The sequence below is a fragment of the Uloborus diversus genome, chromosome 4 (assembly GCF_026930045.1).
Source record: "Uloborus diversus isolate 005 chromosome 4, Udiv.v.3.1, whole genome shotgun sequence".
Classification (NCBI taxonomy): Eukaryota; Metazoa; Arthropoda; class Arachnida; order Araneae; family Uloboridae; genus Uloborus; species Uloborus diversus.
The window spans coordinates 186,084,972-186,105,349 of NC_072734.1; the positions used below are offsets into that span (position 1 = coordinate 186,084,972).

Here is a 20,378-nt window from a genome sequence, read left to right on the forward strand (position 1 = left end):
GAAAGAATACAAGTATGATTATGAATTGCAATAGTTATCTATCACATAAGTGAAAGAAGTCTTATGTTTCAAAGAAGACCTTGAATTTTTGAATGCCATATATACTCGCATAGTCGAGAAATGAAGTGCAAAAAATGACTTTTAAAGATAAGGCAGGATAACTTATACACGGAGCAGAATTTCCGAATATTTTCTCGTAACAATTTTTAGAATAAAAGCACTTGAAACACATACTTTTCCTGATTTTAGTCCAAGTCTTTTAAGCAGATGCTAAAGGAGTAAATACTTACACATTCTGCTATAACTTTACATGCTCTTACTGCCTGAAATAAAGGCTGAATAATTATAGCAAACGGCCGACTACGCGAGAAGTGCAGAAATCGCCGTATTCAAATTTCCCTGATAATCACTAGTTTTATGCTCATTTTTTAAAAAATAATATAATATGGCTACAGCGTAAAATTTTATCGGTATTAAATCGAAATGAAAGCAACAAGTAACGGAAAATGTTGTAGTGAAATTGAACCCGTTACAAAAATCGCAATCACAGAAAAATAAAAATAAGATGTTTTTTAAAATAAAAGTATTCATTTCCCTCCTTTTTTATAACTTTTAAATTCAAAATTAGCGGCAAAACGCTGCCCATTTTTTCAGGAAGTAGACTCGATTTATATGCGGGTTTTTGTTTTTTTCCTGATTTTCCTCCTAAAAGTAGGGGGTTTACTTATACAAAAGTATATACGGTAATATAAATATTGATTTGTTTTAATGAGTTTTTCTTTCATTATTCAGGTTTGTGAAAAACACTTTCTGCAGAGTGATTTTCGAACAAGCGCTTCAGCATATGATGAAAAAACCGGGCGTCTTATTGAAGTGAATTTGAAAATTCTCAGGTGAATACTATTTAGACTCCTTAGTTACAAAAACCATTTTCAAGGGGTGTTTTTGATGATCTATCAGTGTCGTTATAAGCACAGGTTTCATTTCTAATATGTTTTCACTAATTTGTTATTCAGCCCTATTTTTTATTTTGTAATGTATTTATTCACAAGGAATTGTCTAGATGACTCATAAACATCTTGAAATCTGCAAATGTGTATTTTTTCATAGTTTCACTTAAAATGGTTCTCGAACTTTTGTGTGATACTTTGATCAAAGCAGTTCTTAGAATTAGATATAATTAATTTACTGATTAATCGTTTTTGAACTATTTTCCCGTTGCACTCCCCCCCCCCCCCCCAGTTAAATCCTAGTTTATGAAGAAAAAGTTGATCTTAGTCTTGTAGCAAATAATAGACAAATTAGCTAATAGCTCAGCCCCTCGTTTTTTCTGAATTTCTAAACAATATCCTTTTGGCCCAGCAGTAATGTTACAGTGGATGATATACTTGTAATTCATTTGATGTAATCCTTATATGTGTTATAGCCAATGATCGAGTAAGCTCCTGACGTCATCAACAATGAAATTCACAGCACGGCATGATAATTTGATGACATTTTTGGCTAATATTTGACATGGGAGGGCAATGCTTTATTTTGAATTGGTAGAATTGGATCCAGTAACTTAAACTGCTTTACTGGTTAGACCAGGGTTTAAGCTGCGTTCAAAAGTTCTTTAGCATGAAAGCTAAAATTGAGGGGAAAATGTTAGCAAAATGCTAAAATGTTACACATTCTCATATATTTATATATGCCTCAGTGTGTTTCATCTCCAGTTGAAAATAAAATTCATATTTCATCTGTGACATCTTTGAAGAAATAAGTACAACAGCTATTTTTTTAAAACATAAAATAAAAAAAGAAAACACGACTGATGTTTAGAATGTTGCAGTCTCCTCCTCCTAATAAAGCAGTTTTTGTGGGGACATAATGCTAGATAAGACTAATAGTTATTGAACTTAATTGTAATTTAAACATCTTAACTAAGATTTAAAAAAGATTAAGTTGATTATCGCCATACATGCTTCCTTTCTAGGATCATAGATTTATTCTTTTTTTTTTTTTTTTAATTTATTTTTTATTTGAGCAAAAATGCATTGCTTTATTTTCGCAATTCAGATAGTGTTTTCGCATTATGCGAAAAATGCGACTGTAGCGGAAACCCTGGGTTAGACTGTCATTTCAGGGGCATGAAGAAATGAAACTGGTCAACAATTGACCCTATCTACTGGAGTTTAGGGTTAATCTACTGAAGTTAGGGTTACAATTTCAACTATCAAAATATCATCAAACAGGAAATGGCTTCGGTCAAATGTAGAAGCAATTTTCACACATCATACTTGTACAGGCAATTTTCTGGTAGATATTTTTTTTTAATTTTTTTTCTTATATTTTTTTCTCTTAAGCCTGCAGAAACCCTGAAAACATAATGTTAGTCAGATTATACTACTAAAACGCATCTTGTAGTGAAAATTTCTAATGCATTTTTTAGGTATGAATGCTTAAAATTGGGCTAATAAAACAAATCGCTATTATTTCATTCAACTGCAAAATGTGTATACAATTTTCAGTGCATTTTCTTTGATTAAATTGCTCGATGTTACAATACTTCAAAATAAATTTAAGATTATTATTATAATTATTGAACTTAATGTATAAAATTGTTAAAACATTGAATTTCAGTTTATTCATTTTCTGTCAGTGTAGGTTATTGCCCACTGCTGTGCCGTCTGTGTTTCCTGTTTTACCACAGTGCTCTTCTTCAAAACCTTCTGCTTCCAGAAAATCTTCAAAGAGCAGATCCAGAAGTGAAGAAATGGAAGGTATTGAAGTTTCTACTCAAGAAAGTGAAAAAAATAAGCAGAATTATGATGTAGAGAGACACTTCTCAAACATTTCCAAATTCAAAAGCAAACTGAAACACTTTACAGACGACAGGACTATTTTAAAAACAAAAGATTGTTGCATTTTTATTAATTTCTTTGCAGACTGTTCCAGAGATATAATACACTTTTGTTGTGAATGAAGAATATGTGGCAAAAATGTTTCTTAGAGATACAGGGCTAAAATGTTTGGAAACATATTCTTTCCCACAAATTTTTAGCACAGCTAATTATATTGTACATACTTTAAATAAATTAAATGCTTTGCATTAACCTTTTTTTGCGGAAACAATAAAACTGCATAAATAAAACAGAAAATAAATGCATGTTTGTGTGTATGTATGTATGCATGTTTATATATTCCCTGTACAAATCCAGTTTAAGTCAGATCTCAACCAAATTTGGCAGGGAGGTACTTGGGTACCCTAGAAGGAACAGAGTTGTTTTCAAATGCCAAAAAAGTACCAAACTATTCTAATTTTAATTTCATGACTCCAAAATGGCATTAAATGGCTCATTTCTACCCAAATAATTATCCCATTTTCTTGATTCGAAGTCCCATTTGAAAGCTCACAAAAAATACCCCAAGGTCTATTTGCTTTGTTCAAATTTGGAATGGGAACTTGAAGGACTTAGTGGCCACGACATATTTTACATGCCCAGTCACCATTAGCGAACACATTGGATCTTCGTATGGTTGACATCAAACCCATAGACCCCCATTAGCGAACACATTGGATCTTCGTTTGGTTGACATCAAACCCATAGACCCCCATTAGCGAACACATTGGATCTTCGTTTGGTTGACATCAAACCCATAGACCCCCATTAGCGAACAGATTGGATCTTCGTATGGTTGACATCAAACCCATAGACCCCCATTAGCGAACACATTGGATCTTCGTATCGTTGACATCAAACCCATAGACCCCCATTAGCGAACACATTGGATCTTCGTTTGGTTGACATCAAACCCATAGACCCCCAATCAGGAATCCAATGCCTTACCGATTAGGCTGTGATCGCCTCATCTCCCAGTTTGGATATACTACTTCTCGAAAATCTCCTTCCCTTCAAAAGAAGTATCCACATCTAGTTGATCCGTTGGACCACCACTTTTTTTCGTCAGCTGCAATTGAAACTCATCAATGCAAAATTCACAAGAAAGTAATAATTTTTTCAAGTTAACTCGTTTTCATCTTATCTGAAAAATTATTACGTAATTGTTAAACTTACAGCACCAAAGAGGTATTTATGTAAAGCGATATTTCACCTTAAGTTATTTTGCATTAAAAAGGTTTGACTGTAATATTAATTTAAATAATTTTACTGAAGCTATAAATGATGCAATGATTAAAAGTCGAAAAAATAAAAGATCGCCAGCGGCAGAAAAATCTAAAAAGAGTAAAGTAGTGAAGTTAAAAAGGCGGGGGGGGGGGAGAGAACTTTGTTTTGGATACATTTTTTAATGTTGTACATGCAATGTTGATGCTATGGTGCAATTCCTACTACAATTTACGTTTTTCAGATTTAACTCCTGGATTATTCTTCAGGAGTGCCCACCAAAGTGGGTTTATGGTCTCATAATCATGCCAACTTTCCAACAGTAATTGTTTTAAATAAGTGTGCCATTGACATTTTAAGTTAATATGTTTATTGGGGCATTTTCTGTTTTTGGAGGATTTACCTTATTGGGGGGTAGTATTCAATCTTTCTTGTATGTGTGTAGGAGGGGGGGGGGTAGCTGGATGCCTAAGTAGTGCTTGTGTGTTTGTTCTGTATCATAATTTAATATCTTATGAAACATGTTGCAATCATGTTTTCTGTTTACGTAAATCAAATCTATACTGATAATATAAAGCTGAAGAGTTTGTTTGAATGCACTAATCTCAGGAACTACTGGTTTGAATTGAAAAATTCTTTTTGTGTTGAGTAGTCCTTTTATTGCAGAAGGCTATAATTTACCTTGATATTTTAATTTTTAAACAAGTTATTCGATGTTTTAATGCGATTTTTAGCAGTTTTTAGTACTTTTTACCCCGGAGATCACGAAACAATTGTGTCAGAAAAATATTTTTTCTATTAAAATGTAGGACATTTATTTTTAAGTATGATGATTTTTTTTTTCGCAGATCGAGCAATTTTTGTATTTTTTATGAATTTTTGGAAAAAAAAACTTTTTTTTGCTTTTTTTCCTGGATTGTTTTATTCAACGGACTTCCTTTAAATTCTTAGCTTGAGCAACGCCATGCCGGTACTGCTAGTGATAAATATATATATTTTAATTTTATTCATCTGTTATTTTGTTTTACTTGAATTGTAAAATGAAACTCATTTACTTATCTGAATATTATTTTAAGACTAAGTGTTTTAATATAATTTACTGTGAGTAAAATTCAGTGTATTCTAAAATGTATGGTGATTAGTTTTTATATGTTTTCAAATGAAAAATAGAACATTGATCATTTATTACTTTGTTTTAACGTAATTGTAAAACAAAAACTTGTTTACTTTTTTGAATGCTTTTTCAGATTTAAAGCTTTATGTAACATACTATGAATAAAATTCAGTACATTTTAAAATATGTGATGAATTTTTTTTGTGTGTGTATGTGGGTGAGTTTTCAAATAACGCAAATAGAACTTTTAATGCGACCGAAATAATAGAAGAGTTCTGTAAGAAAATCATCGTGGATCGACTTATGATGACATCATTAGCTGGTTGGATAGCCTTCTCCCATTTCAAAGTTATGGCTCTGGGTGCACCAATGCATCTCTGGTGTGCAGGATGGTCGTAATTAAAGTTGCGATTTCAAGTCTCTCTAATTTAAAAGCTACAGCTCAGGATGACTTGATATTTCACCAGAACAATTGCGAGGCCATGTTATTTTGTTTGGCGAAGGAGAAAATAGTTCTAAAATATGCCAATAGATGGTGCTGTTAGGGTTACACAAGGTGAAAACTTTATATGAAAGGGATTTGTTTAACATGTAAATGTTGTCAGTGGAAAGGAAATAATAAATTCTAAGGGATTACAAAAAAAAAACATAAGTTAATTGCCAAAATTATGTATTCGAGAAAGCTGATGGCTTGATGGTTAGATAAGCTTGAGGCTAGAGAAAAAGAGGAGTCGTATGAAACAAACACCTTTCAGATTATGAATGCATAAATGTTCCGTATGCTAGTAGTTGGAAGCATAAAATGGTATGTTCCACAACAGATCAGAGGGTATCGGTGCTGAGTCTGTGAATTGGCTGCCCAAGTTATGCACTAGTAATTAACATACCTCCCCAACAGGAATGTGAACCTCGACAGCACTATCTATTAGATTTTTTTTTTTTTTTTTTGACTTCCCGAAACGAATTCCCATTGCCACCTCAGAGCTGTTCTGATGAAATATCGCCTCATTCTGACAGGAAACTTTTGAAGTAAAGTGTGTTGTGATCATAAATTGATGTATAATCATACTATATGCATGTATATTTGACTTTTAATAACCAAGACAAAACTCCTGCTCTGGGTTTTTATTTAAGTTCCTGGTTATTGCATGCAGTTTAGCATTTAGTGTTTTTACCCAATGCAACATTGTGTGTTAAATATTTGGGACTTAAACACATTTCATTTACATGAAATACACCTCCAGCTCAGTCATTCCAGCCGAGGACTGCAGTTTCGTGCTTAATAGCACTCATCAGCCCGGCTTAGGAAGTGACTGAGCTGGAGGTTGAACCGAACTTTTGCTTCGATCACTCGTCTGTCCGAAGGTCCTCGGCTGGAATGACTGAGCTGGCAGTTTTTTTCATGTATTTCTGCCTTAGCTTTGGATATAGGGCGTTAATTTACTGTAACATTTCATTTAGTTTAGATTTATTTCTTTTCTGTTTCTTAACCATTGGATAAAGTTTCCACATCTGATGAGTCTGGCTTCAGCGTTTTCTGTTTGTTCTTTTATTATCAATATTTGATGTTTCTGTAACGTTTTAATTGTTTAGCACTATAAGTCTTTTTTAGTATCTTACAGCATTAATTTGCTCATGTAAATGATTTGCTTCTTTGCTCATATTATTTTCCTTTCAACCACATAGATAACTCAGCGGAAATAGAATACCCTGTATTCAGATCGAAAAGGACATCTCAGCATCAATATGAGGTAATGGTTGCATTTCTAGAAAACCATCCAGAATTAACTATTGGGAAAACGACCGATAGTTTCACAAAAGCAGACAGGCACCGTTTGTGGCAGGAGTTAGCTGATACCTTGAACAAATTTCCTGGAGGTCCAAGGAAAAGCAATCAACAGTGGAGAAAAGTATAATAATTTATTTGTACTTCTTTATTTATGTTAATGTTCAGCTGCTCTTGTATGGTTTTTCTTCGTTTAATACTCTGACGTTTCACTGTGGCAGTTTATATTTATTTGCTATTTTATACACAAGGTGTCGGAAAATCTTTTGGTACAATACTGTGAACGATCATGACACTACGAGTTTTTCTCTTCAAATTAATTTCAAACAAAATAGTTTTGAAATAATGAACAATTTGATAAAAGTACTTTCATTTAAAAAAAAAAGTTTAAAAAAAAATGTTTAATTTTTTCTTGTGCAGGGGAAAATAAAACTGCCTGAAGAATGCAAATGTGCTTTTTTTTTGGGGGGGGGGTAACTTCTGGAATCCAAAAGACTTTTCACAAAATTTGCTACACAAGTAGATCAAGCAAAAAGTTATTTAACTTGAAATTGAGCATATGTATTCTATGTAATTGCATTATTTTGTCCTAACCCATTTATCAATTATTTCATTCTCATTTTTTTTAATGAAATCTACTCATTTATAAATGTAACTAACAGATTATGTGCTGAAAGTCTGTTCAATTTTCTTTTCAGACCTGGAATGATTTAAAGTGCAGTGCTCGTGCCAAGGCCATTGGTAATAAACGACAACATACTGAGAATGGGTCAAAAACTGAGCACTTGACTCCTTTAGAAAAAAAAGTACTCACTATGAGTAAATTTAATGTGAGAGATGAAAAACCAAATCTTGTAAATACTGATTCTAACCTAATGGACGTGCAAAGTAATGATGCTCCTAATGGAAAAGATAACATGTCAAGTGATTCGGTACAAACAACAATATTTACTATATTTTATGTATTTACGTAAAATCGTATTGTTATTGAATTCATTCCATGCAAATGTTAAAAATTTATCTATATTCCTTAAACTGTTGCTTTTGAAACAGGGACAAAATACTTATTTGACTTTAGTTTAGTTTTAGTGTTTGTTCCCATCTCCCTTTTCACACTGAGTAATTCATGTAAATTTATATCAAAGCCTTGTATTCCTTTTTATTAGTTCTTTTGTGTGCACCCCTTAAGTGCACCACTGTTGTACCAGGGAACACTTTCTAAGAGGACAAAACATTTTTGATGAAAAAAATCTAAAGAAACATTTATTTAATAAAAAGTTAACTCTAAAATTATTTAAAACAAGGAATAGTGACCCTAAACATTTCAAATTCCTCATGTCGCTCTTAGCAAGCGTGAGGCAGACACAACCAGCAAGTAAACGTGTGAAAAAGAACCGACTGAATTCAATGGCGGCTATTTATGTGTCGCATCTCTGAGTGGAAGTGAATGTTCTTAGTTTTCATGGAAGTTGAAGTTTGTATTTTGGTAGAAGTTGCAGTACGTTTTCTGCTGGAAGTTAAAGTTTATAATTATGAGTCCACCACACAGTTCTTCATGTCAAATATTAAAACCTTTTTCTTTCGAGTCTTGTGTGTGTCCTGAGGATTTGCAATTGCTAGCTCTTGGCAAAGTGGAGGATAGCTATGGTTGCATGGATCAATAATACAAGACACCTAATTGTCAGAAATTTCTATAATAAATCTCTCAAAAATTTTTCATTATTTCCCTGAAAGAATTTCATTTATAATGAAAAAAAGATTGCATCCAAACAGCTGGCAGAATCGTGGTAATGAAATTTAAAACATTGTCGTGTGTTTTGAAAGTACTTGACAAAAAATTATTGTATAAGAGGCATTCAAATGAAACCTGGTCACTTGTGTAAAGTAACAGTAACCATTTTATTAACTTAAAAATAGTGGCCAAAACTGTTGGCACATTTATCCCTTTGCGACATTAGTCGATCGTTCATCATTTTCATTTGATTCCATTTTTGAAGAAACTAGTAGGCTGCTGTCGGATCCAGGCCTGGACCCAGTCACACACTTCATCATCCATTGTGAAGTGATGTCCTGAACAGCTTGTTTCAGAAGTCCAAATACATCTGACTCATGAAAGTCACACGGTAAAAGGTCTGGACTGCACTACGGATGTTCCGGCGTTTCCCACCAAAACTGCTGCAGTATCGTCTTCACTGCATTGGCAGTGTGTGGGCACCTTTGGACAACATGCCTGGCCGCTTCGATGAAATGGCTCATCTATGGTTCTGTAAAGTGGCTTGATAAATACGGGCACTGATGGTGATTCCCCGTTCCAAGAACTTGACAAGCAGTGAGCCCTTGTGGTCAAAAACAAGGACATATGCGGTAGTGGACGATAACTTGTGTGACCACCTTCTCTTCAATGTGAAACCACTGTCACTGTGCAAGATCAATCTTTGCGCATGCGTCAATCTCCCTACCGATAGATGGTGCTTCCATGCATGCAGTTATGTGACAGCCTCTAACGTCTGATGTGAAGTTAGATGCACTGACCGAGTTTCATCTGAATGAACCTTATAATATTCCATAAGTTTGTTATCCAGAGTATTAGTTCATTTGGATGTCAGTATTTAGAGGTTGGACTGTATATGTTTCAGAAGAAAAATAGAAATTGCACATGGATAGTATTTTGGTTAAATCATCAGGGCCCAATACAGATAGATTTTACTACCGTTTTTCGGTACTTTCACAAAAATCTTATTTTAAAATCAGTACTTTTATAAAAATCAAGTTATAAAATCAGCAGCTTCAGAAAACTAACTTTAAAAATCGACACATTCTAGAAGCAATATTAAAAAAACGAAAGTTTCACAAAAACCTGTGTTTTAAAATAGAAAACATGTTTTTCAGTTTAAAACATAGTTTACTCATAAAATAAAATGCTATGATGATTTATATGAACAATCGCTTAGGTAACAACTTTTTCATAGTATTAAACTCAAGTTTCACTGTTTTTCGCCAAATTGCTTTTAAGCAATCTTTTAGCATCATAGGCGGATTTACGGGGGTGCCAGGGGGTGCGCCGCACCCCCAAAATTTTTGGTTGGGTTTTGAAAAAAAATTGGTTTAGTATATTTCACTCAGAAACGCAGTTGGGGGAAAAAAATTCATAGCTGCTATATTAGTAAATTTACTTGAATCCGGTGTATCACCACACGTCGCTAGTGCAAGAAAAACATAACTGTGCTCATATTAAGAATTAAAGTAATTTTATCCATTTGGAAAAAAAAACTAATAAATAATTTCATGCAAATAAAGAAACTTCTCAAACAATTTATTGTCCAGTGCTGTGTTATTGTATAGAATAATTGCATGTTCTGTAATTGGGTATTTATTCGTATATCAATACAAATTCTTCTATTTTAAAACAACAATGGCTAATAAAGTCCAAAAAAAAAAAAAAAAAAAAAAACATGGCTATTGCAAGAAACTTGATCAATAAAATCTACACCGAAATCAACCGAAAACAAACAACTTTTAAGGTAAATAAACAAAAATTTTTGAAGGAGGACTTCCGGACATTTTGCTGCAGTTGTGCATCCAGGGGGGAAGGGGCACAAGACTGGTGACCCTCCCCACAAAATGCTGAGTAGATGTTTTTTAAAAAATATTCTTTATTATTGAAGAGAAGAAAAGATCTCATTTTGGGAAAAAGCAATTATTTTACGAAAAAAAAAGAATGTTGGGAAAAAATCTTAATTTCTCTTTCAAAGAGAAATGTTGACATATAAAATTTTCAACAGCTTCAGATTATTGGTGGCGAATTGTGTGCCTTCTCGCATAATCCTCTTTCTTTCATATCTCCCCCTCCCCCCCCCCCCTTTTTTTTTTTTTGATTTTTTCTATTTCGTTTTCATTTTTTCTATTAGTCCTCAAAATGTTTCTTCTCCAAAGCCCTTTCTCCAGTTAAAGTTATTACAGAGTACCTCAAATTTCGTTTCTAGGGCTTCACTTTCGCAAAATTTCCAAGGAAGATCTAATCACCTAAATACATCGAAAATCGTTTAAAATTCCGTTTTTGGAGCTTCAGTTTTGAAAAACTGCAGTGTCTCTAACGTTACCAAATATGGTCTTACAGTCATGTGTTTAAGACTTTAATTTTGGAAAATATTCGAACAAGGGTCTCTGACGCCCCTTTCTCTATCATCATCAAAGAGTGTTAATATTTTGGTTTTGAAAACTACTATTTCGAAATATTTAAGTGGGAGAATCCTTTTTTTTTTTAATACCATGGATTATTGCAGAAGAACTTCATTTTTAGGACTTCAATTTCGAAAATTTTCCAGGGGAGAGCTCCAGAACAGCCCGTCCGGTGTTCATCATTTGTGTTCACCAGCATCAAAAATTGTCCTCCGTAGAATTTTTGGAACTTCAATTATGAAAAGTTAAAGAGGAAGCATGAGGGAGGGGGGGGGGGGGGGTTACGTATTTCTATCTGCTTTTCAAAAAATCGATTGGAGGCAGTCTATGAGTCTCATTCATAACCCAAACTGTAAATATGGACTGTAATCACATTTATAAGACTAAAATTTCTAAAAATAGACTTGGAGCCACACGTACCTTTCTTACCTCTAAAATATCACCAAGAACTGTAAAACTGCGTTTTCAAAACTACTATTTCAAATTTTTTCTGAGGCGTGAATCCCATTCCAAACCAGTAGCTAGATTCACCCATTGCTTCTAATATCGACTTAGAAGCAATATTCGTTTAAGACTTTTTCTGCAGTTTGAAATGTTAAGAATTGCCCATCCCCTAATCTTACTAAATATGGTTTACATCGCGTTTTTTAGACTTAAAAGTGTGTCCCGCCCTAAAATTATTTTCTGATTTCGCCACTACCTTGTTATTCCGGAAATACCCCCCCCCCCCTCCTCAGATCCCTGTTATTGTTGCACCCCCAAATATTTCGGCCTAAATCCGCCTATGTTTAGCATCAGTTTTAGGGGATGGTGATTTCCTGAATTGTTACACAGTACGAAGCTTATTGAGCTGTGATACAATATTTTCCCTACCTCTTAGGTCCCCCCCCCCCCACACACACACAAAAAAAAAGTTCAAAATATTAGTTAATGACATTTGCACTTTTCAAACTAACGTTTAAATTGCTCTAATTTTCTGAGACAAAAATTAGAATGTGCCTTTGAAAGATCACAAAATCAATGCTGATAAAAAAAAAAAAAAACTTTTGCAAAAATAGAATATTGATACAATACTTTCACAAAAATAGGTGGTGAGAAAAAAATCCTGGATTTGCCCCTGATCATGTTTTTATGCTTTTAAAATAAGTTTATTTTTCAATCAAACCTTGTTATCTCGAAAAAAAATCCCCTGCACTTTCCATGAAAACCCTTATGTATTTTCCATAGTTATCTCGAAATTTATTTTTCGAAACCCTTGACATGTCAAAATTTTTGCACAGAGCAAGTTTCTAATGTAATTTTTCTTTGGCAATTTTTGTTGTAAAACCAGTTTCAGAGACAATTGCTTGAAGTTTTTCATCCCTTTTCTTGGAAATTTTGTGAATAGGTGATTAGGGCAAGATAATAGGTAAGGGTGGGTATGAGGGGAGTGCTGTAATTCTCTTTCTCAGTGTTTTCCCCAGAGTTTAGAATTTTCGTGAATTTTTTTCAAACATGCTGTCCACTTTGAGGACAGGGAGCCAGTCAGTTTTCCAGCAATGACGGAAAATGCATTCCTCATTTTCATTATTCTGCTTTTTTTACTAGTACAAAATGGCTACCGAAAAGTTTTTGACTGTGAGGAGCTACTGGTTGAAGATAAAATTATAATTTTTAAATTTTTAGATGAAAAAACAAAGTTGAAATTGTTGTTTGTTTCAAAATCTCATTTTTTACACTTTCAACAGCTATAAAATTTCAATTCTAGTAAAATATTGAAGACTAACTTATTAATCGTAACTCAAAGTGGTCCCATATTACATATATGAATGTATATAGTGTATGTGTGTGTGATTTTGTAAGTGTTTGTAGTGTTTCAAAACCTTGATAACTCGATTTTTTTCTCGTCCCGTGAGAGTCGAGATATTGAAGTTGTACTGTAAATTAAAATCTAACTCAGAGTTAAGTTGCTTATCAATTTAAAAAGTCAGAATGACACCAGTGTGAAAACTCTACTTTTAAATTATCTTAGTTTTTTTAAAAAATAAAATATTATTGAATTTCTGTAATTTATGTTCTTTCAAAACAAAAAGCTTAACCATTCTTAGCCCAAAGCACTATAAATTTTGTTTGATTGATTTAATTAGGTTTTATGGCGCAAGAGCCTTAATAAGCTATACTGAGCCAAACAATTGCTTTGTAGTAGTAAGAGAGTGAAAAGGTGAGAAAAATGTGAAATTACTTTGAGTATAACAGACACAAAACTTCTAGAATTTTCAAAAATTTACAAAATAGGTTCTTATATGAAGTTTTAAATTTGTAAAAGCTAATCTAAAGAAAACTGCAAAATAATTTTGAATAAAACAAAAAACACAGATAATTAGACAAAAATAAAGCCAAAGAGACAAACGCCAGATTAAAGATATAAAGACAATCTACTGAAGGAAAGGGAACAATTTAAGATGAGGTACGTCCCCCAACAATTCTCTCAAAGTGAAAATGGTTGAAGAATTTGAAACGAATATAATTAAAATTTGGCGGTAGAAGAGGATATGCAACACTCTCTGATTGACATTGCATGTGTTGCATATTGGATTTGGTTCTCAGGAAGAATTTACTTGTGTGTTAATCTGGTATAATTAGTACAAAGTCAAGCTATTATAACTTGTTAAGGAGTTTAGTTGAAGCTATCACCCATTGCAACAATAATAACCACCATTTGACTATTCAATCTTTCCAATTTTCAATAGTCTAAAACAAAATAATTTTGAAGTTTTTTTTTTTTTTTTTTTTTTTTGAATCTTGATGCAATGCCAAGGCTGCAAGTGCCTATCTTGATGATCATGTACCTTTTGATGGTATCAAAGATTCTATTATTGAATGTCTCAACACAAAATAATTTACGTTCCATCCATAAGTTTTGCTCTTCTCGTCCTCGTGATAGGTGCAAAAATAAATAAATAAAACAGTGAGACTAGTCACTTTAAAATTGGTTTTTAAAAGGTTTAAAACTTTTTTTTTCTGCTATTGATAAGTGAGGTAATGAAAAAATTTAATAAATTATATCGCCTATCAATCTTTTAAAATGCATTCGCTCACATCTAAATCTTCTCTTGACTTTTTTTTACTGACAATTAATATGATGAATATTTAGCACACATTAGTTTCATGAGGAATTCATGTTATCAATAAGGTAAATTCTTAGTGAAGAAAAATTAGTGAAGTTTTTACTCTTTTACAAAATACTTGCAAATATGTTTGTGCCAAGGGGCTGTATAACCCTGTGTTTTATTAGCCTCCTTGTATATAAAGAGTTGCACTGTTGTGTATAAAATGAATGAGATCTATTGTCATGAGTTGCAATGTGATTAAAGTATGATTATATCTTTGTTTTACAGGATGCTCAAAATGAATCCGGACTACCTGATATAATGAACAATTTACAGCAGTGGCCTTCAATGGATAATATAGAAATAGAGGAAAATTTATTGACAAATCACACCAGTGACAGCGCAACCGAACTACAAAACAATAATTTACATAATGATAGTCTACATGATGGTGACACCATTGACATTAAACCTTCGATAGCACATCTTGCTGAAACTGTCGTAAATGGGGATATAAGTCAGAATGCTGGAAGTCGTGAAATTGCTGGAAATGTCAAAAGTAGCAATCCTGTGGAAAATACAGAAAGAAATGATTTAGATAATGATATAGATGCCTTTTTCAATTCTAGGTTTAAAAGTATGTATATTTTGTTAATGTGCATAAAATTTAAGCTTTCTATAGTATAGGAGAAACCAAATTTTAAAAATGAGGGTTGTGAATAATGAAATGCTTGGGTTTATCAATAGATCTATTTCAAACAAATCTAAAGAAGTTTGGTAAGACTTCCTTTTGAGTATGCTGTTCAGTTTTGGTCTCCTTATCTTAAAGAAAGATATTAATGTATTGGAAAGGGTTCAAAGGCGGGCTACAAGGCTAATAAATGGACTTTCTCATTTAGACTATGATTCCAGGCTGAGAAGGCTAAAAATGTACAATCTTGAGCAAAGAAGAGACCCAAGGGACATGATTCAGTTGTTTAAATTTATTAAAATGAAAGATGTTACGGGGCTGAAGTTTAACACTGAAAACAGGACAAGGGATCATTGTTTTAAGCCATTTAAATCTCAGGCTAACATGGATATTAGGAAAAATTACTATTTTAGCAGGCTAGTGGAACCTTGGAACAGCTTACCCGAAGAGGTGGTAATGAGCAAGGTAGTAGATAGTTTTAAGAGGGCCATTGATCTTCACTGGGGATTGTAAATTGACTAGGACCAGTCTAGCTGGGCCCAGAACCTGTTGCTGGTCGTCACTTTTGTATTTTGAAATGATCTACCAATGTGCTAACATACTAGTGAGCTATCATTTATTTCATTGGAACACCAAATCTGAGGTGTCAAAATAGGTATTCATTGTTCTGCGATGATGTAAAACTTATTTGTGTAAAAGTTAGATTTATGTTAATTACAGTCTACTCTCAATAACTCAAAATCCCAAGGGACAGGCTAAAACTTTTGAATTACGGGAAGTTTCCACAACAGTCTCAAGAGTTTGGGACCCGATGAAAACTTCAAGATAAAGGAATATTGATATTATAAGCTTTGAGTTATTGAGATTTGACTGTATATTATGTTGGGTGAGAACTAATTTATGCTTGCCACCATTTCTAGTCTCTTTATTTTTCATTTTTATGGGTAAAAAGCATATGCACTCTTTATTCTGTAGTGAATATCCTAGAATTTCAATTGAATCCCACCTGAATCGATGCATACTGACCCTGATTCAAAAAGTTATCAGTAATTTGAAATTGCTGTTCAGTTGCCTGTTTAAAGGCATAAACAAAAATTAAAAACATTGAAAATACATAGTATATATTGCTTTTTTTTTTTTTTTTGTTAACATTTTGCATACAATAGTATGAAAATATTCTGAGATACATAAATGTTTCTTTCTATGAAATTAACATATAAATTGAACATTTTAATAAGCTCGATTTAAGTGAATGAATATTTTTTAACCTGTTACACACAGAAGTGTAACTTCTCCTGGACTGCTCCAGAATTCTGAAGTTTTTTAAGCGATGATTCCTGGAATTCCAGCGTTTTTAATGCATAGAAATGTGTAGATTGAGTTCCAAATGTAAAACTCTTACTTTACTGCTATAACAAATAAGCCAAGCCAATGTTCTAACTATAGTTTCTTGCACAAATATTACGTTTTGACTCATAATATATCAGGTCTGCCAACTCTTCTGTATTTTGCCAATGCTTTCCGCATTTTAACTTGATCTTGCTTTTCCAATGTTTTGATAAAATCTTCTGTATCTCCCCCTTCTGCAATAACGTCAACCCAGTTCATATCTGTATTAATGACTCGAATTCAGTTGCATGTGATGTTGTTTTGCTGACATTGATCTGGGTTTGGATTTTTATTTTTTGTTTCACTTTGTGCACTGGATTTTTTCTCGAAAAATATTAGACAACTTTGAGGCTGATTGTAAAAGTCATAAGTAAACATTCTATAACCCTGAAGTATGAAGTAAAACCTGAGGCGATAACATTATACCGCAAGATTTAAAAAAGTTGTCTGGAGTTTCATGGATTTTTTCCCCGAAAACCAGGAAGAGTCGGGGGAATTTCTTTTCTGAAAGTTAGCAGGAGCCCTGTGTAACAATAAATAGCTCTTTGACTGAAAGGAGGTACAAAAAAAATCATATGCCTCTTTTACATTAAAACCCCTCCTAATGGACATCCCTCTTGTGCGGATAATTTTAATTCTCCGATTCTAAGGCAAATAATATTTTTAAATCCCTGTCCTGCGGACACGCCTCTATTGTGGACGAAAAATTTGTCCCGTTAGTGTTTGCGTTAGAGGGATTTTACTGTATTTTTATGTGTCCAATTTTTTTCTTGTAGTTTGAACCCCAAAAATTATGATTGTGTGTATCTAGTATAATTGTCAATAATCCAGTATGATTGTTCTAGTATAATTATCATTAACATCATTGTGTGTATCCCCCAAAGCAGAATACTACTAAATTTGCGACGTACGTCGCAGAACAGATGCCTGACCTGCAGAACATTGCTGTTCAAATGTGAGAGGAAAACTCAGACTTTTCTGCAGAAATTCTACAGATTTCTCTGAAATTTCTGCAGAAACTGCAGACTTTCTGCATACATCTTCCAACTCAAGACAATTTTGCAAATTCTGCAGATTTCTTTAAATTAGAAACAATTTAAATTTCTCGAAAGTTACGAAAATTCGGCGGAAAGCCCATGAAAAATGTTGAACTCGGTAAGTCATCTGCAGAAACTTTAGATTTACTTTAAAATTAAAGAAATCTGCAGAATTTGTGCAAAGTTCAAACTTGAGTTAGAAGATATTTGTAGCAAATTGGCTGTTTCTGCAGAAATTTGATATTTTGAATCTGAAATGATCCTGATTTTTCTAGCGTTTTTGGTTCCCCTTTTCCCATTTTTCCAAATTGACCAGTCATACACTGCAATTTCCTCCATAAATCTATGTTTTGGGAACATACCAACATTAAAATATGCCCATCGCCAAAAGTTGTGTGTCTTATTTGAGGTTTCAAAGCCTTAGCATCTTGAAAATATTTCAACTATTTCAAAAATTTTAAAGTGTTTCATTGTATGCTACCCTAACTCAACTCATTTTATTTATTATTTTAGTAATTTATTTATTTGTCAACATTACTTAATTTCTTCTTCATGCCATGTAAAATTATCCAAAAAATGTGGTTTGACACCTAGGTTATGCATTTTAGAAAACATATGAAATGTTTTTGGAGAATCTCAATCACTTTTGGTTTCACAGAAATGAGTAGCAACAGTAAAGTTTTAAAAACTGAAAAAAAAAAAAAAAACACCTGTATGAAACAATTTTGATTTAGGGCTCTTGATTTGTGGAAATGGTCACGGTTGCTTGGGTATACAGTGCTTGAAGTACTTGCAGACCAGTTTTGGTCAAATGATTTTACGTTGCAGAACATCGTCAAGTATTCTGCTTTGGGGTGTGTATCTAGTATAATTGTCATCAACATCATTGTGTGTATCTAGTATAATTGTCAATAATGAGATCATTTTTTAAATATTCCCCTCCTCCTCATTTCATTATTTTTAAATATTTCAGATGAATCAAATAAGAGCAAAGAGAACAATGATACCGCTCGACGAACTGTAGCCGTTGAAGGACTTACCTTTCTTGAGAAAGAAAAATCTAAAGCTTTATCTCGTATTGCTGAAGCTAAAGAGCAATTGTTGTTGTTGGAACAAAAGAAATTGGATCTTTCTCGAGAACATTTAGAAATAAAAAGGAAAAAACTGGAACTTTCGAGAGAGCAATACTATTTGAATGAAAGAATAGCAGTTGCAGAAGAAAACAAAGCGAAAGCCTTCAGTATAGTTGCTGAAATTTTAAGATCAAAATACAATTTATAGCAACGTATTAATTTTGATAATTTTTTGTACAAATATTTTGCTTTCATTCCCCTGTTGACAGTTAAAGGATTCATTGACTCAAGGAGAAATTTCATATCTTTCTGTAAAATGTTTCAGTATTTTAGTCATATCAAATGTTTCAAAGTAATTACTATTAAATATGCTTCTTTTCATAAATGAAGCAACAAGTTGAACAGTAGCAACACTTACAAAAGGAATCCAAATAAAATAAGGGAAACTTCAAAAAAATCTTTTAACATGTTGTTTAGGGTGCTTTTAATGTTTCACATAATTACTAAATAAGTGAAAAAAGATCAAATAAGCTTTGTGCTGCAATATGATTAAATTGAAAAACCAAAGTAAATCAAGCACAAATTAACACAAAAATACAGCACATAGCTATTTCAAAGACTCTTCACAGTGCAAAAAACTAAGTACACAACCAGAAAGTCATGGGAGATCTTGGTTTTCCCACTTTATTTACGTTGGTTTTTCAATTTAATCGCAATTACTAAATAGTGCCCATTTTCTCTTGTAATGCCTTTAAAAGCCTATTACTGTTAGGATCTTACAATGGAGGACGGGGGGATGTATATTGTCAAAAAACACCATGCAAAAAAAAAAAAAAAGTGCAAACAGTTGTTCTTGTTTTGTAGCTGTATTTTGCATCAAGGGTTACATTTTAAAATAAAGAGAGAAAAATTATTTTAATGCGGCAGAATTTTTACCATTCGACTTATAAATATGGAGTTAAGAAAATACTTTTTTTTAAAAACTTTTCCCCTGTTTGGTTTTGACGTATGAGTATAATTTAATTCAATTAAGTATAATATTAATCAAGTATATTGGAATGATCAATAAAAAATTATCTAATCATTCCTTTTTCTAATAAAATGCATGAAATATGCCCAGTAGCAAGAATTGTGCAGCATGACAATGAGTGCTGCATGATATAATCCATATCTCCAATTAACAGATAAAATTCATCAACATTTTTAAATTGTGTGTTAAAAGAAAAGATAACTTACTATGGTGCAATAGAAGCAGAAATGTCCCTATATTCTAAAATTTTCCTTGCTTAGTAGTTGAACTAGCCATGAATTTTTCCTTCTCTTATCCTTAAAATCTATTCCCAAAGTGTTGGTGCACTATCTTGCTATAATATGGTATGTTAATATGGCGTGATAACTTCCATGTTTCATTGAAGTACACCAAATGAAATGTTAAGCTGCAAGTTTCTGTTTTTCATTGCTTAAATAATATGTTTGAACATCCCATATTTAAATTTTATGCATATGCACTCCTCCTAGAAACATGAAAAGTGGATTCAACACTGAAGAACCATTTTAAACAGTAATTTCGTCATTTTCAGTAGCAGCTAAAACATTTTAAGCAAACTGAAAACTAAATGGTTTAGTAGTTTTCCAGGTAGATTGAGCACTAAGCACTTCTATATCCATGGAGATATAAATGGCTGTACCTTCTACAACCACAACGGTAAAAAACTGCTTGTCTGACACTTTTATGGACTTGATGAAATTACATCTGTGAAAAACTTCATGTTCCTGTTCCATTTCGACGTTGAATGCTTCTCATTTTCTGAAATTGCTTTAAATAATATCAAACAAAAATATCTTATGACTTTTTTTTTTTTATTATTTAATGTGTGTTATATTGATGGCACATTTTTTATATTATTACTTTTA

General features: G+C 32.7%; 1 protein-coding gene across 1 annotated transcript; it reads left to right on the forward strand.

Annotated features, from left to right (window-relative positions):
* Positions 1 to 880: 880 nt before the first annotated feature.
* Positions 881 to 19,499, forward strand: LOC129221363 (uncharacterized). Its single transcript, XM_054855833.1, has 6 exons — positions 881 to 893; positions 2,642 to 2,762; positions 6,907 to 7,130; positions 7,705 to 7,938; positions 14,563 to 14,911; positions 18,365 to 19,499. Exons 2-6 carry the CDS (start codon positions 2,756 to 2,758, stop codon positions 18,670 to 18,672), a joined length of 1,122 nt encoding a protein of 373 aa, XP_054711808.1. The 5' UTR covers positions 881 to 893; positions 2,642 to 2,755; the 3' UTR covers positions 18,673 to 19,499.
* The last annotated feature ends 879 nt before the right edge of the window (positions 19,500 to 20,378 follow it).